This window comes from Odocoileus virginianus, chromosome 30 (genome assembly GCF_023699985.2).
Source record: "Odocoileus virginianus isolate 20LAN1187 ecotype Illinois chromosome 30, Ovbor_1.2, whole genome shotgun sequence".
Classification (NCBI taxonomy): Eukaryota; Metazoa; Chordata; class Mammalia; order Artiodactyla; family Cervidae; genus Odocoileus; species Odocoileus virginianus.
The window spans coordinates 33,861,112-33,878,408 of NC_069703.1; the positions used below are offsets into that span (position 1 = coordinate 33,861,112).

The following is a 17,297-nucleotide window of genomic DNA, read 5'->3' on the forward strand; positions in this document are numbered from 1 at the left end:
GAATCCCATGAACAGTATAGTCCATGGGGTCGCAAAGAGTCGGACATGATTGAGCGACTTTTCGCTTTCATGAAGATTTAAGACAGTATAGCTAAAACATCTAGTACCGTGTCTTCAGTAGAGTTAGTGCTCAGTAAACTGTGGCTGTTATTATTCACGACGATAACCAGCTCTTTCTCACCTGATACTCTGGTTTCCATGTATCACTGGTTTCTGGAGCGTAAACAAGAGTCCTAGAAACCAGCAGTAGTAGATTGTTTTCCCTTGCCTGAGACCTAGTGAAACAGAAAAGTGAATTCACACCGTGCTCTCTCTCGAGGCCTGGCCTGGCAGTGTTCAGGCATGTCCTCCTGCTGGATTCATAGCTCTGACCACTCGTATTTCTGGTCCGTGGCACGGCTTCCCTAGGCATGCAGTACCACAAATTGACAGAGCATTTTGACGAGAAGCCGTTCTCCTGTGAAGAGTGTGGGGCAAAGTTTGCGGCCAATTCTACCCTGAAGAACCACCTTCGCCTTCACACTGGGGACCGGCCGTTCATGTGCAAGCACTGCCTGATGACCTTCACCCAGGCCTCTGCCCTGGCCTACCACACCAAGAAGAAGCACTCAGAAGGTAAGGCGTGGAGAATGTCTTCATTCTTCCTGCAAACATTAATGGTGTGAGCTGCCTGAAAACGCACTGGAAATTAGGCATGATACAAAACCTCTAGTAGATCGAAAGCAGAAACAGACACAGAATCTCAGGCCCACAGACAATGGAAATACCTTTGTGCACAGACATGTAAGATGCTTATGGTGAGAGTCTAAAGAGTGGCCAGCTGACATAGTGTGGTGACTTTACGGTTACAGAATTTACATAAAGCCAGGAATCCCATGGGCTTCGAGGTGGAGGTCAAGCATAAGAAAACCATGGTTGAACATGCACTGTGGATCGGGCAGTGGTGGGTGCTAAATGTCTTACCTGGAATCCCTGTGAGCATGGAGCTGATGGTCTCGAGTGTCTCTAGTGTGGCAACAGAGACCTCAGTAGTGTGAGGTGGAATAAAACCATTACAAGGACACACGGAACGTGGAATAAGGGTTTCTAGCCCAGTGGGAGGGGAGGAGGAGGTGTGTGGTCAGGGAAGGCTTCCCGGAGGAGGCTCTGCATCTTTTGGAGCAGTTATGTGTGAGCACAAACAGCACCATCATCTCACCTGGATCATTGTTGTTGCCTCCTAACTGGTCTTCCCCCTCACCCCCTTTCTCTGGGCAGTGTGGTCAACGCACAGGCTCAAGCGAGCCTCCGAAAGCTAAACCATAGCAGGTCACTTCTCTGCTCAAAGCCCTGCAAAGATTTTTCACCTCAGTTAGCGTGAACTCTGAAGGTAGCCTGCTAGTCTCCTCGTGATCAAGTCCCCGGATGCCCCGCCAACCTTATCCCTCACTGCTCTCCCCTCGCTCGCCCTGTTCCACCTGTTGCAGCCTCCTTGCGAGGCCTCTGACCTGCGGGGCACCTCCTGCTGACCTGTGCTCTGGCTCTTCCTCTGCTTGGAAGGCTTTCCCTTCAGACACCTCCAGGCTTCACTTCTCCCCACCTGCAAGTCCTCACGCATGCCTCGCCTTTCCCGTGAAGCCTCTCCTGCCCACCCTGTGTGAAATCTCAGCACTCCAGCCCCCTGCGTGGTTTTCTCCATATAGCTTACCATAGGATCGATCTGTCATCTACCATCTTTATTTTGTTTATAGTTGGTCTTCCCCCTGTTAGAACGCATGCTGCGTGAGGATAGAGCGCTCAGTCTTTATCTTCCCCCTCCTTCTGCTGTATCTGTGGAACTTAGTATAGTACTCAGCAAGAGGAGGCCCTCAATAAGCATTTACAGAGTGAATGAATTTCTTGAGCATCATTCCAGGTGCTAGAGATGGTGCACCTGTACACACCCTCATGGAACTTACATTCCAGTGGGTAAAACCAACCATATATCGATGTATAATATAAATTCAGGTAGTAGTCATTGCAATGAGGGAAAATAAAGCCGAGTAAGCAGTAGGGGTGCAGGTCAGGCCCTGTTTATTTGTATCAACAGTGAGGGCAGATGAGATCTGAATAGAAACCTGAATGGAACCATTGGAAGATCTAGGAGAAGAACATCACCATGTGGACCACACACCTCCACACCCCACTTGGGAGCGAAAGAGCCTCACCTGCTTGAGGGGCCTGAGAGAACTATAAGGGGCTGAAGCACAGTCCACGAGAGTCCAGTGTTGAGAAATAAGGTCAGGGAGGTCACCAAAGGTTGGCTCTTATAGGATCTTAGGAGCCAAGGTAAGGACTTGGCTTTTTATGTGAGGAGTGTTAGTTTCTTTTGCTGCTGTAAAGAATTTCCAGAAACAGTGGCTTGAAACAGCATGAATGTATTATCTTTTATCATCTTGAAAGTTAAAAATCCAAAATGGGCCTTAAGAAGCTTAGCACCAAAGTTTCGGCGGAGCGCGTTCCTCCTGAAGGCTCTCGGGGAGTTTGTTCCCTCCTTTTCGCAGCTGCCAGAGGGGGTTCCATAGCTGCAGTCTCTGCCTCGTCATTATGACCCCCCTTGCCTGTCCTCCCTGTCTCTTCAAAGGACCCTTGAGATTCCAGTTGGGCCTACTGGGGTACCTAGGGTGTCCTCATCTCAAGATCCCTAGTCACATCTGCCAAGTCCCCTTTGCCATGTAAGGTGACAAGTGCACAGCCTCGGGCGTGAGGGTGTGGACCTCTTTGGGAGCATTGTCTGTCTGCCACGGAAAGCCTTCGGTGAGTTTTGAGCAGAGGAGTGATAGGATCTGACTCACAGTTTTTCAGGTTGACTCTGACCACTCTGGACAATAAACCTTAACAAGGCAGGTGTATAGGATAAACAAAGAGATAGTTAATCCATTGTGGAGGCGGTGGACTTTTCGATGAGAGCCATGTTGGGGGAGGTGTAAAAAACATTCAAGTTGGGGGCTGTATTGTTGAAAGTGGAAGCGACAGGATGGAGAATGGATTAGATGTGGGATGTGAGGGAAGGAGAGGCATTAAGGATGGCTTAGGGGTTTGGACAGGAGCAGCCAGGCAAGTGATGCTGCCCTTCAAGAAAACGGGGAAACTGGAGAGAGAGGGAGAGTGTGTGTGTGTGTGTGTGAGTGTGTGTGTGTGTGTGGCTGTGTGTGGGGGGGGGAGGTGTGGGAGTGTGTGAGAGAGTGTGTGTGTGTATGGCTGGGTGGGTGGTGGGGTGGGGAATCCGGAGCTCTGTCTTGGTATATGGTAATTTGAGATACCCCTTAGACCTCCAGGTGGAGAAGGAGACTGATAAGATAGGCAGTGACTGTAAGTCTGGAGCTGATGCTCTAAATGTGGGAGCTGTGAGTGTACAGATGGAATGCAAGGCTCTGAGATGAGATCATCCAGAAGGTGGAGAAGGCGGCCAAAGGCTGAGTCCTGGGCTTCTCAATAGTTTCAGCTTTTGGCTCTAGAAACCCTTTTCTTTCCTAACAAAATTTTATTCCAAAGGGTAAACATACAAAAAATGAAAATGAGTTTGATCACCCTAGTTAAGGTCAACCCTCTCTGGGGGGGCCTGGACCCTAACCTTGTAGGTTTTCCCCCTTTTTGTTGACCCATAAGGGTGATTGCAAGTACAGTTGTTCTAGGTTTTTTTTTTTTTTTTTTAACAAGTACCAGGTTTCCAGACATGCTCTTTACCAGTGTTTTCTAATAGTCTTTGGCAGTCTAGTCTGGTCATTGTATTTTCATTCCATGCATGAGAAAATAGAGAAGGCAAGAGAATCTTTAGAGCAAGTTGCTGGCAGAAAATTTTCATTCTTCTCAGAAGCTGTGTCTGTCATTTTTATGTGCATTTCTGCCCTGTGTGTTTTCAAAGGGATCCAGACTCAGGTGTTTCTGGGCTCAAGAATATATCTGTTTCCTGGGAGTGGAATCAGCTCGTCCTCACTTGCAGTGGCCAGATTCACAGATGGGTAGTCTCAGGGCAGGGAGACCACAGTGATGCCTTCTCTGTGTCACTGCTGTGTTGGTGAGGTGCCGTCTGACCGGATGGCCCAGAGCTCGCACCTAGCGCATTACACAGTACCTGATGTTTTCCTGTCGTCTCCCAGGTTATGTTTCCCTGCCATGTGCCTTAGAACGTGACTGTGTTTTTATGAATGCCCTACATGTCTAGTGCTGGCTCTGATAGACTCCCGTGTGTTTCCAGGGAAGATGTACGCCTGCCAATACTGTGACGCTGTGTTTGCCCAGTCCATCGAGCTGTCTCGTCACGTGAGGACGCACACCGGCGACAAGCCGTATGTCTGCAGAGACTGCGGCAAGGGCTTCCGGCAGGCCAATGGGCTTTCCATCCACCTGCACACCTTCCACAGTACGTACTGAGGTTGCACTGGGCTCCAGGCTGGGCCCTGGGAAGGCACGCAGCGGTCCTCACGGCAGCCGGCTCACCACCCTCCCGGGCCCCGCTCAGCGCCTTCCCCTCCCCTGTCCTCCTGCAAAAAGCTGGAGTCCCTCTTTGCTATTTCCAGAAGAATCCCATTTTAACATGTCTCTCTGTGATGCCTCATTTCTCTGTCCGGGCTATTTCCTTGTCTTCTGGTTTAGCCCACCTGGCTCTTCTTGGCTGACAGAGGCCAATTATGTTTGAAGGAAAGAGCCTCTGTGACAGACAGGCTCACAGAGCCCCAGAATATTTCCCATTTGTCTGCTGAGCTGCTTTCTTCTCCTCCCACCCCGCCTCTCCTCCTCTCCTTCTGGTCATAACCTGCCTTTCCCCCGAGGGACAGCCCGGACACTTTGTGAATTAATGTGTAGCGTGTGGCCCCTCGCGTGCCCCTTAAAAGCCTGCTGCTCAGCATCCTCTTCTGGATGCCTTGTGTTCACTCAGTTAGTGGGGTCTGCCCTCTCTTTGTGGAGAAGGAAATGGCAACCCACTCCAGTGTTCTTGCCTGGAGAATCCCAGAGATGGGGGAGCCTGGTGGGCTGCCGTCTGTGGGGTTGCGCAGTCAGACACGACTGAAGCGACTTAGCAGCAGCAGCAGCAGCCCTGTCTTTGTCCCCTTTGACTAGAACTGCTGCAGGTAGAGACACACGTCCATTCGACACACACGGCGGGGAGGGAGAGGAGATTTTGTGATCCCCCATCATCAAGAAAGGGCTTCTTCCCCTGTGCTCAGTGGGTAAAGAATCTGCCTGCAATGCAGGAGACACGGGAGATGCGGGTTCAGTCCTCAGGTTGGGAAGATCCCCTGGAGACGGCAGGGCAACCCACTCCAGTGTTCTTGCCTGGAGAATCCCATGGACAGAGGAGCCTGGTGAGCTACAGCCCATAGGGTCACAAAGAGTCGGATGTAACTGAAGCGACCGGGCACACACTCACGCATCATCAAGAAATCATCAAGGAGACACGCACGGGTCACACCGTCTCCAGCCGTGCTAGTTGTAGCAGGCGCGTGATCAGCACAGTCCAGCAGGGGCTTCACAGCCCAGGTCTGAAATCACACGGGCCTAGGTTTGAATCTTGACTACTCTGCCATTTACTTCCTTGAGGCCTTAAACAGATTTCCTTCTCTTGCTAAGCTCCGCCCCTTCGGTAACCGAGAGGAAATGGTAAGGCTGCCACACTGGGCTGTTGAGAGAGGAGAAGAGACCTCACACATGGAGCGTGAAGCTCCATGCCTGACACATAGAATGCGCTCAGGAAGTGCAGACGGCGCTGGTGACAAGAGCAGCCGTCTCCGGTGCCATCTGTCACCGTCAGAGCCTGTCTCCTCCCTCACGCCCTGCACCTTGCATTCCCGTCTTCCCTTTTCCCCTCCCTGCCTCTGTTCCCCACACACCAGTTTCTAGCCGTTGGCAAATACGGTATCTCACAAACATGTGCTTTCTGTCAACACATTCAGGCCTGTTGTCAGCCAGCCAGCAAGGCACTTGGCCAGAGCGTGCATGTACCCAGCATGTGGCTGGACACTGGGCAGTGCAGGAAAACAAAGTGCCTCCCATCATGACCCCCCATTACCCCCCAGGAGTTTGACAAGGTTGTCCAGCAAATCTAGTTTCGGTAGACTTCCAGACGAGTGAGATCTGGCTTGGAGCCAGTGCCACAACTTGGAAGTCCTCTCAGCCTCTTTCAGTGGCATTCTGCTCCAGTCACATTGTCCCAGGAGTGTTATGTGGGGTCAGGAGAGGGGCAGACTTATCAGTTTTCAGAGTAGAGCAGACCCTGAACACTCCGCCATGACTTGGCGCGCATCTGCAGCATGTCCAGCATCCAGGCCCCTCTCTCGTCGGCTGTTCTTGCCTGTTTTATGGTCTCCTCACTGCCTCTGGAGAATCCCTTCAGCTGTCTTAGAAGACAGTGTGAATCTGAGATCTCATGAGCTCATGTCTGCGGGGAAACTAGTTAACGATCCTGAGTCCCACCACATGTCGGAATTCCCAAGTTAATCTCAATCATCGCACACAGGAGATTGGCTTGTGGGCTGGGCCTTTCTTGTGGGCAAAGAATTTTATTATTAAAACATTTTACTTTCCGTTACTTTCAGAGAAAGGACTGATGTCTCCTGCCACAGGGCTGGCAGATGTAGTCTTCATCAGTGCTAGTTCTCATCCTTGAGGTTCCTCCGAGGAGTTGCCTTGTCCAGTTAAGCATGCAGTGCAGAGCGTGGCCTGGTCACCCAGCTCCGCAGTATCCTACTCACGCCATCGGACATTCTCTAAAGCTCAATTTTCCTAATCTATAAAGTAGGGCTGGTCATAGAATCTGCACATAGGGTTACTGGAAGGATTGAGTGAGTGAGGGCATGGAGGGCACTTAAAACTCGCCCGTCATATGGCACTTAGTAGACATGGCTTAGGAAAATGTTTTTGTGGTTGAATCTAAAGTGGAGATCAAGGACGCATTCCTCCTCTGAGTTGTCCTACTGACCACAGAGAAAGTAGTGATGCTTCAGTAGTGATGTATGGGGAGTCTCTGTGGAGAATTAGAAAACTCCACAGTGCCCCTCACCACCAGGGGAAGGGAAGAGTCCTGCTTCCTGGAAAATAGAAAAATCAAGTTTGAATCATAAGACATGAAGTGAGGAATCGAGGTAAACTGCTTAATGCTCAGTTCAGTTCAGTCGCTCAGTCCTGTCTGACTCTTTGCAATCCCGTGGACTACAGCACACCAGGCCTCCCTGTCCATCACCAACTCCCGGAGCTTACTCAAACTCATGTCCACTGAGTCGGTGATGCCATCCAACCATTTCATCCTCTGTCATCCCCTTCTCCTCCCGCCTTCAATCTTTCCCAGCATCAGGGTCTTTTCAGATGAGTCAGTTCTTCCCATCAGGTGGCCAAAGTATCAGAGTTTCAGCTTCAGCATCAGTCCTTAAATGCTCAGAGGTGTTTAATCCAGAAGCCTCAGAGGAGTCCCACCCCCCACCCCGGGATGAAGGTGGGAGGTGGTTGGGTGGTAGATAACAGTGACTCCCAGCCCTTGGATCCGTGGCCCCGTGTGACCTCCGAGCAGTCTGGCGTCTGGAACTGCACACAGCCAACCTCTTCTCACTGACTGTTGCCTGTGGTGTCTCCCCCGCCCACCAGACATCAAAGACCCATACGACTGCAAGAAGTGCAGGATGAGCTTCCCCACCCTGCAGGACCACCGCAAGCACATCCATGAGGTGCACTCCAAGGAGTACCACCCCTGCCCGACGTGCGGCAAGATCTTCAGCGCTCCGTCCATGCTGGAGCGGCACTTGGTGACCCACGTCGGGGGGAAGCCCTTCAGCTGCGGGATCTGCAACAAGGCCTACCAGGTGAGCCCGGCCCCCGCGGGAGCCTCCCAGCTCCGCACCCCACCCCGTCTCCCTTGGCCCCCCCGGGGCTGGCAGCCTGTGGGACACCCCGCGTCTCCAGGACGTGACTTGGCGGCTGGTTCTCATGAAGCACGCTGCTGGTAGCTTACTCAGCTCCTCTGCGGTGACTGGTCAGAGTGGGGTCGGCAGGGAGCTTTAATTGGAGCCAAGAGTCCTTGCCCTCCTTCTCTTAGAGTTCAGCCTTGTCCTGAACTGAATGCTGCTTTTTCCCTGGATACTCAACATTCTTTGGCACCTATTGATCCGTGTGTCAAGGGATGTGAGGCGGACAGTGGCTGGAATTATCTTGTTTAGCAGAATTACTGGTGTTTTGTGGGTTTTTTTTTCCTTAACTCCTAGGGAAGAGCTCTTTTTTTTTTTTTTTTTACCTTAGAGTTCGCTATGTAATTAAGTGAAACCCCATGTGGATCTGAAAAGAAACCACATCTGTGAAAAGCCCTCTGAGACCACAGAGCGGAGGACAGCCCTCGCTGGAGTCTGTAACACTTGGGTACAGAGAGATGCCCAGCAGCTCATTTCAGCTCAACTGAAATGGACAGCTAGCTTTGTTCTGAGCCTTGTGCTGGGACGTTGGGTTTGCAGGGCTGGGTGAGACCTAGGTCGGGTCTCTGGGAATCCGTGGAGTTGTAGGGAGAGTGTCACAGCGCCGCTCCAGAACCCAGGAAGAAGGGACACTGGCTTTCGGAGCTGGCGCAGCAGCCCCTCTCCAGGTTTCCTGCTGTGCCCTGGGCCTCTGAGAGACAGCTGGGTGGTGAAGGACAGATCTCCAGGCAGGCCAGGGTGTGGCTCCTGGTGCTTCTGTTTGCTAGTCGTGTGACCTTGGGCACTGCAGAGAGCCTCGCACCTCCCTCTCAGGCGTGCTGTGAAGCTGCGTTTCTGAAGGGCCCAGCCCTGCCCTGTAGTGGCCTCAGTACATACAGAGGCACCTCGTTGCCATGAATACCAGCCTCCCGTCGCCTGTCAGCGCTTACGGTGACGGGTACGAGTGAGACTCCAGGTCGACTAACTAACTGGGCTCCCCACTCCTTGGAGCTCCTTTCTCTCTGAGATTGGCTGCTGCCTTATTCAAATCAATTTTTGCTCAAATAAACTCTTTAAAAAAAAAAAGAGTGGGACTCAGATCATGACCTTCCTTCCCTGGGAGCGCTTGTCTCTCCTGAGTCTTTGTGAACCCTCCAGCTTCCGGAAACATTTAAGACCTGACGCTTGCCACATTGCTTTCAGCAACTGTCCGGCTTGTGGTACCACAATCGGACGCACCACCCGGATGTGTTTGCTGCACAGAACCATCGATCTTCCAAGTTCTCGTCCCTCCAGTGCAGCTCCTGTGACAAGACCTTCTCCAGCACCCTTGAACACAAGAAGCACATCAAAACGGAGCATGCAGGTGACGCTGGGGTGCCCCGGTCAGGGAGTGGGAGGGGCCCGGTGGCTCAGCGCCCTGGGCTGCAGCCCCAATCACTCCTCCCCGTGCTGGAGCATGGGGTGCTTCGGTGATTCCCCGCCGCGCCCTGGAACACCCGCGGGTGCCACGTCTGTCCACCCATCCGCTAGCAGAGGCAGAGGTCCTGGAACCTCAAGCAGTGTGACTCCTGCTGTCCCCGGGTGACGGTGGTCATGACACGGGAAAGGGCACACAGGCGGGGGTGGGACTCCTGATTCCAGTCTGTGACCTTGGGAAGTGACCCCTCTCTCTGAGCCAGTTCCCTTCTCTTCAGAAGGTTGATTATTCACACCTGTGTGGCAGGTAAATGGCATGATGACAGCAGCTCGTGCTCAGGGAGGCTTTCCTGAGCACATGGCAATACGCTAAGCCTCAGGTGTTTCCTTCTTTGATTCTGCAATTCTCCCCTTTACATCCAGCTGTTCTGGATCCACATCTGGCGCTCTTTACCACACATTTCGCTGGTGTGTAGGGCTGGCCAGAAGGCAACATCGTGCAGAAAACCCGAACGAACTTTTTGGCCAACCCCTAGCGTAGGAGTAGGTTCCTAGCGCTTGTAAGATGCCCGCTACGTGTGCGCCCTCGCCCCAGCCCCGGTACTCCCCAGCCTCCGAGAGTCTCCCTTTCGTTCTTCCCACCATGCTTTTCTCCTGCACTGCGCAGACATGAAGTTCCACGAGTGTGACCAATGCAAGGAGCTCTTCCCCACGCCAGCCCTCCTGCAGGTTCACATCAAGTGCCAGCACTCAGGTTAGTGCCCGCGAGGTGCCCCCGGACAGGGCGGCCCAGGGTGCGTCCCCTCCCCACCCCGGTCACAGCTGCGCAGCCCAGGCTAAGTGCCTCATCTGCAAAGCGGGGCCATTAAGTAAGTTGATTAACATAAGAACTTGGCTTCCCAGAGTAGCCCTCAGGTGAAATTATTGGCATGCGTGTTATTCCACACGGGGTTGTCCTCTGCCATCAAGAGCGCCGGTGAGGGAGCGCCTCGTAAGGCCTGTGGTTTTGGTCTCCTGAGCTTTAACGTAGAGCTAGTCTCTTCTGATTCCTGCTTTGGGAATGCAGCTCACCATTCAAACCTGACCTCCCCGCTCCTCAGCCATTTGGTTCCTGTGAGTTAGAAACACGCATGGCTCCCGTCTCAGGGCTTTTCTTTCAGGCAGTGGACAGGCATCCTGCAGGTCTGCATGCTGCCTCTTTAGGCGTGCGTGCATAGGCGCTTGTGGGCAGTTACACCCGACCTGCACGGCTTGCAGCAGCGGTACATGTCATTGATCCCATTTCAGACATGTTAAAAGTGACAAAATAGTCAGCATCATTACCATTGAATGAATGAATAATGGGCTTTGGCAGAGGCAGATGTAGCCTGAATCGGATGCTAATGAAGCTGGACTTGGGACCTCTCACTGGCGGGACTTTTCCAAAGCTCCCAATCCTGTGTGTGTAAATTTGTATTCATTTCCCTAAAGAGGGCTCCCCAAGTTGTTCGAGCTCCAGGCCCCACACAAGCTGAAGAGCTGCCTCTGGACGCCTGGCCCCGCCCCTTCCTGGCCCCGCCCCGCCCCTTCCTGGCCCCGCCCCGCCCCGCCCTGGCTCCCTCAGCCACACATTCCTCCCCTTCACGCAGGGTCGCAGCCCTTCCGCTGCCTGTACTGTGCGGCCACCTTCCGCTTCCCGGGGGCCCTTCAGCACCACGTCACCACCGAGCACTTCAAGCAGTCGGAGAGTACCTTCCCCTGTGAGCTCTGCGGGGAGCTCTTCACCTCCCAGGCCCAGCTGGACTGTCACCTGGAGTCTGAACACCCGAAGGTGCTGGGCGCTGAAACCCAGTCGCAGATGGTGCAGGTGATTGTGGGGCCTCGGATGCGGGGGTGCTGACCCAGGGGTCTTGAGGCTTCTCCGGAGGCAGCCCCTTCAGACAACTAGCCTTTCTTCCTGGGACTCTCAGGGGGCTCCGTGAGTGATGACTTCAAGGCCAGGAGGATCTTGCAGAATTCTCCCTGGACCTTCTATCGGACAGAACACAAAATTCTAGCCACCTGGTGGCTGCCTGTGAAATGGCCCCTGGGTATAGAGAGGCTAGAAAAAGAATTTTAAAAGCAGAATGACCTGGGCCTCTGCTCCCAATTCACACCCTCCTTCACCCTCTGCGGACCACCATGGGGTGTGGTCAGAGTTACAGGAAACTTTGGAGGAGGTGGATGAGCTCTTTGTTGGGACCACCTTGGGTGGAAACACTTTGATAAGCCCCTGTGGGCTGGGCTCAAAGCATGTTTGAATGTCTGGGCTTTTCTGGGGGAAAACCCGCCTCTTCTCAGGTTTCAAGGCTGTGTTTGCTCCAGCCCCTCTTTGTGTCTCTGGAACTCTTACTGCTCTTCCGGTCTTCTCCAGAGAGGGTGGGCAGAAGAGGAAATGAAGCTCCATTCTGTTGATTGACAGTAAATTGTGGATGGACCAGAGAGGGACTGGGAGCTGGCTGGGCTGCACTCCATCCTGTCCCATTGAGCAGTCCCTTCAGCGGTATTCCTGCAGGCCTCTGTGCAGAGCAGAGGGCAAGGCAGGTGCCCAGGCCTCTGGGTGCTGTGCCTGCTTCCATTTCAGAAGAACAGCTCTGCTTTTATTTTATATATATATATATATATATATATATTAGGATTCTTGGTAAGATGTCCTTTGGAGGGGAAAAACAAAAGAGTCCATTGCTAAAAGAAAACAACAGTTTGAAAGCTGCTGTCCTAGATGATTTTTTATTGAATGTTGCAGTCAGCCTCTTCCCTCCCACAGCAGAGACGTGGCTGAGCTTGGCTCCCCCATCTCTCCACTCCTGTCTGGAGGAGGACACACTCTCCGCTCTCGACTAGCCTCAAGAATCAGGGTGGCTGAGCCCTGTGTGGGCCCTCCGCATTGACAGCATCAGCTATCCCGAGCTCCATGGCTCAGAAGGTTGAGGTTCAGGCAGCAAGTAGGTGTTCTTAAGCAGACTAGTTCTCCCAGTGATGGGGACGTCCGCTCTAACAGATGATGCACATTTGAAGGGGCACATCAGCCGGGTGAGCTGCACGGGGGAGCTGATAGAAGCCACATTCTGTCTACCTGTTCTCTCCTGTAGCCACCTCGCCTCCCAAGTGAGGCCCTTCGCCTGATCAAGGCCCAGACACGCCACCTGCGGCAAGCTGAGGCTACCAGTCAGCCATCCCCGTTTCCCCGGTCCAAGCATGACATGAACCACCTTCATTCAGTAGCATTCCTTTCACATGGCACTTAGCTCTGTGGTGTAATCCTCGAGACAGGAACACCAGTGTGAGAAGCGGGGCCCATGTTCACTGGTGTGTAATCATAGAGTCCGGGCGCCCTGAGATGGCGTACTGAGCTAAATTATAGCAATTTAGCACACAGAGTTATTTAAATTGTTTGCCTGCCTTCTCTTTTGCATCACGGGTGTGTTAGACTTGCCTCTTCCCATTAGGCACATGTAATTGCTCTCCTCAGGTGAAAACATAAATACCGTCATTACAGCGTGAGAGGAAAACCATGTAAATCTTGGGGAGCCAGCTGTGGACACTGCCCAGCCCTGCCTCGTGGCCTTTCCCTTTCAGGTGATCCAGACCCCAGAGCCGGTGGCCCCGACGGAGCAGGTGATCACGTTGGAGGAGACCCAGCTTGCTGGCTCACAGGTGTTCGTGACGTTGCCGGATTCACAGACAGCCCAGACCAGCTCTGAGCTCGTGGCCGTGACCGTGGAGGACTTGCTGGACGGGACCGTGACCCTGATCTGTGGGGAGGCCAAATGAGTGGCTGCTCATGGTGGGGGGGGGTCCTGTGTGTGCAGTGGAGGAAAAGCTCCACACTTGCCTGTTGCCCTTCCTCCCTGGCATGGTATTGAGCATCTTAGCTTCGCACCAACCTAAGTGGTCTCCCTTGGGAAAGAGGCAGAAGCATGGCTGTTCTCATAAAACCAGCATCTGAGTCACTGGCAGCCAACACGACCGCCCCCCGTGGCCGGCAGGCCCGTTCCCCACAGGCCTCTTGCGGCAGCCTCTGTGACCCTGTCTACCCCCAAGCGGAGTGTGGCTTCTGAAACAGCCTGAAGGAGCAGTGGGGTAAGGGCCGGTGACCAGAGGGACAGGTGTGATGTGCCGGCAGCCCTCAGTGTGTGGAGTGGCTGCTCCAGGCGGGGCCGTGGCCTGCGGGGTGGGCCAGCACACACTGCCAGTGCCTTCTGGCCGTTGAGAAGGGAGAGAGCCGCACCGTCAGACCATGCAGGAATCCCTTTCCTCAAGTCTGGCGTCCTCCCAGCCCCTGCACGGCGGCGGTAGGACCAGTAGCAGCATGCCCATCAGGAAGGCCTCGTTTCTAGGCCGAGGCCCACCCTGTCGGTTCCATCGGCCCTTCCCATGGCCGTGGGGGTGTCCGCTGTGAGGCCACGTAGCTGCAAACCAGGCCTGCCCTCCCGGAAACTCCTTGCGGTGGTTTGTACCGGAGGCTGGTTCCCACAGTGTTTCTGGGGTGTCCTTATCCCCTTTCCTTAATCAAAGCCTCATGCTTCCACCCAACCTGGAGGCCTTGGCCCCCGCCCCCTGGTGCACATGGGACCAGGGGGTGTGGTACCCGCACCCCCTGACTCCTCCCCCTGCCCCGTCTCCCCTGCCTTCCCAGCCGCCACGGGGAGTGCTGGCCAGCGGGCCTCTGGAGTCTGTAACTTCACAAAGCTTTTTTTTTTTGTCTTCAGTTCCCAAAATATAATCTGATAATTAATGGTTTATGGAATCCATTATGAAGTGCAATTAGATGGATATAGGTTCCCGCCGTTTGGAGGGAATGGCTAGCATTTATCTTCCTTTCCTTGATGCCAGAAGGTTGACGTCTGCGAGGGCAGCGTGTCCACGCCTAGCACGGCTCCCTGCCATCTTGTGCAGCTAAGCCCCTGTCTGATCCCTCACCCTCACGATATAGGCCGCCTGAAGACAAGGCCACCCCTTCTCTCTCAGCACATTTCACATCACCAGGCACCAGCAGGGGAGGGGGTCGATTCGAGTCACTGAGGTCAGTCCTTTTATCGCCATCACACTTTGCTGGACGGGCCACAGTATGGCCCTTACCACCAGCCCGCTCTCTGCAGGCAGCTCTGCAGCTCACTCCCACCTCCAGCCGCGTGCTCATTTTCTGTGCAAATCGCTTGAGCTTGTCAGTTCAGGGATCTTCCCTTTAGGAAGTAAATGAAGTTTTCAAAGGCCAATGACTGACCAGAAGATGGTGCTCAAACCTTTAAGACTTGGCCTCCCTGTGAGGCCCTCGCTGCTTCTGCCAGGGCTGTCTCTATCTTAAGGTTTCTCAGCCCCGTGAGCTGTCAGACCAGGACTGCTCTTGATCAGCAAATGACGAGGTGACACCGAAGCTCCTCTTGGCACCAGATAAAACCCCACTGAAAGGACGGAGCTATCCAGCCCGCAGGGTGTGGAGGCCAAGCCCGGCAGATAAGAAGGCAGGAGTACTTGGGAATCGCCGCGTCATCAAAACTTCTTCCAGCCAAAAAAGGAAAAATTTAAAAATTAATGACTGAGGACCTGTAGGGGAAAGTGATTTTTTTTTCTTTTAAAAAAAGTCTTCTGAATAAAGAAAGCTATAAACTTTCACCCCAACTTTCCGATCCTTTTCAAGTACTGAGACACCCTTCTCTCAGGTTTCGGGCAGAGACCCGGATGGAGGCAGGACGCTCCTTTGCCTCAGAATCGCCGGACCTGCAGCTCACTTTGCTGAGAGCAGGCAGGGAAGCGGGGCTTGCCGCCAGCTGCACTCTGAGCCCCGGCATAGCCAAGGGGAGCATGAGGCCTGTGTTGGTTCTGGTCGGCGTTAGGGGAAGGTCCACCCTGAGTCTTCGTTTCTGCTCCAAATGGACCTCTGTGAGATGCCACATCAATTGTGATTTTTACACCGTTGCTCCCTGGAGATTCCCAAGCGTGGATTCCACTGTAGGCAGACTTCTAGTTCCGTCTGCCCAAGAGACTCTGAACTGCTGCCAGGGGGGACGCTGTTACCCGGGTTGCTTTGTCCACTTCACTGGCTCTCATGTGGCACTCGTGGCCTTTGCTGCCATGTCACTGCCCCGACAGTCTCGGGGCTGAACCTTGGGGCACTGGCCATGGTACCCGAGAGTCTGTGGGCTTTCTTGGAACACTTGGATTTATTCGTGAGACCCCCGCCCGCCCCTGCCCCCCCCAGCCTCCTTCGCTGATGCCAGAGCTCGTGAAACGCCTGGTCAGGAGGAGAGGGCAGGCAAATTCCAGGCTGGAGTCTGATTCCATGGGAACAGTGGGGGATCTGTGATGGAAAAGCATTTGCTCATCCCAGGTGAGTGAGGCAGCCAGACACTCAGGAGCAAGGATCGCCCTGGGAAGATGGGCCTGGGCAAGTGTGTGAACAGAGGCCGAAAGGGAGCGGGCGGAGGCAGCGGTGTGTACTTGTTTATTTTATAAGGCCTCTCTCTTCTGTCTCTGAAGCTGTATGTTTGGGAAACGCTGAGCCCAGGAAGTACCACAATCTCTGGTGTGAGAGCAGGGTTCCGCTGGTGGTTCAGGTCCTCTCTGAGGAAGCTGTCTGACTCGCCCACACCAACCACGGAGTGTCCTCAGCGTCATCCCCCGGAAAGAGCCCCGAGAGTCGCGGGCTGAGGGCAAAGGAGACCCTCAGACACAGGCACACAGGGGGACGAGGAGCCCGTTCTCTGCCCGTGGTGTAACTTGCCCCAAGGAGAAAGATGGGACGGGCCCGAGCTTCTCTATCCCAGGCGACGCTGCCGCCACCATAGGCTAACTACATATTAGTACTGGGGGGGGGCAGGGGGCGGTGTTTATATCTCACGTCCCTGAGATCTACGAGTGGACCAAGGGTTGGAGGATCCGCGCGCCTTACACAGAATGGTTCCAGGAGACAAGCGGTATCTCTGAAATTGGGGTAGACAGTTGGGCAGCGGTGGAGAAAATCCTGGGGTGCTTTCGTCAGAGGAGGGCTTGAGCAGCCTCTGCCCAGCTCCACTGGGCCCAGCGTTTTCCCGGGTTCTGGGGAGTCAGGGAGAAAGTGGGCACGAAAGAATGATCTGGGGTCTTGTGGCCATGGAAAACCTTGGGGCTGGTAGGACTTGGGCCCAAAGCTCAGCAGCACAGCCAGAAAGAAGTCAGAAAGTTGCTCCCCTCGAACTCGGCCTGGGGGGAAGGGAGAGGACGTTGTGCTTTGGGGATGACATTGTTGGAAGAAAGAAAAAAAAAAAATATATCCCCTGGGCTAATTTAGATTTCTTCCCAATCGGGAAATGTTTAATCACATCCCTAACAAAGGCCAGCCACACTGGCTACCACCCGTGGTGAGGGCAGCTAGCCAGCACAGGGTGCTGTTGAAACTGGATTACAGACCATTAATTCGCATTCAACTTGAACTACTCTATATAAATAAAATACATACTTTGGAAAGAATTATGCTGTGTGAGTTTCAAATGGACTGTGATGATGCAGACCCGTGTTCTCTGTGGTTGTGGGCAGCTGTCAGATGGGAGCAGGCTGGACAGGCCTGCTTTCCCAGGGGCTCTTGACCCTGCGGACTATGTGAGCACGGCCTGGGGACGGCCAGGACCCGCCTGTCCGGTGGAGTCTCCTTTTCCTGTCCCTCGCTCCCAGGGAGCAGGCATGGTGTCCGGGTTTCAGAGACCCACCGCGGCGCATCCCAGCACTGTCACTTTATGCCTGTGACCTTGGTGAAAGCCTTATCCTTTCTAAACTCCCTCCTCCCAGCTCTCATTCACAAATAGAGGAAATTATTGTATTTACCCCACAGAATTGTTCTAATTAAAAGCCTGGATTTAATGAACTTGGTGTTGAAAATTGTAGTTGTTATTAATAAGTCCTTCACATGCAGGTCAGCCGTTCCCTACATTTTCCAGTGCTGGGGAGAGCTTTCATTCCTGCCCCTCTGCACGTCTCACCTCTTCCCCTCTC

The 17,297-nt window shown here is 53.7% G+C and overlaps 1 protein-coding gene across 6 annotated transcripts in view; it reads left to right on the forward strand.

The window, feature by feature from the left end:
• The window catches only part of ZBTB40 (zinc finger and BTB domain containing 40), a 73,391-nt gene extending 58,446 nt beyond the window's left edge, over positions 1-14,945 (forward strand). For all 6 annotated transcript variants that reach the window (XM_020874498.2, XM_020874505.2, XM_020874504.2 and 3 more), the window contains 7 exons: positions 409-615; positions 4,217-4,381; positions 7,597-7,811; positions 9,096-9,258; positions 9,979-10,065; positions 10,940-11,157; positions 12,909-14,945. In XM_020874498.2, the coding sequence (XP_020730157.2) occupies positions 409-615; positions 4,217-4,381; positions 7,597-7,811; positions 9,096-9,258; positions 9,979-10,065; positions 10,940-11,157; positions 12,909-13,103 (1,250 nt within the window). In that variant the 3' untranslated portion in view covers positions 13,104-14,945. The remainder of the gene's footprint in view (positions 1-408; positions 616-4,216; positions 4,382-7,596; positions 7,812-9,095; positions 9,259-9,978; positions 10,066-10,939; positions 11,158-12,908) is intronic.
• The last annotated feature ends 2,352 nt before the right edge of the window (positions 14,946-17,297 follow it).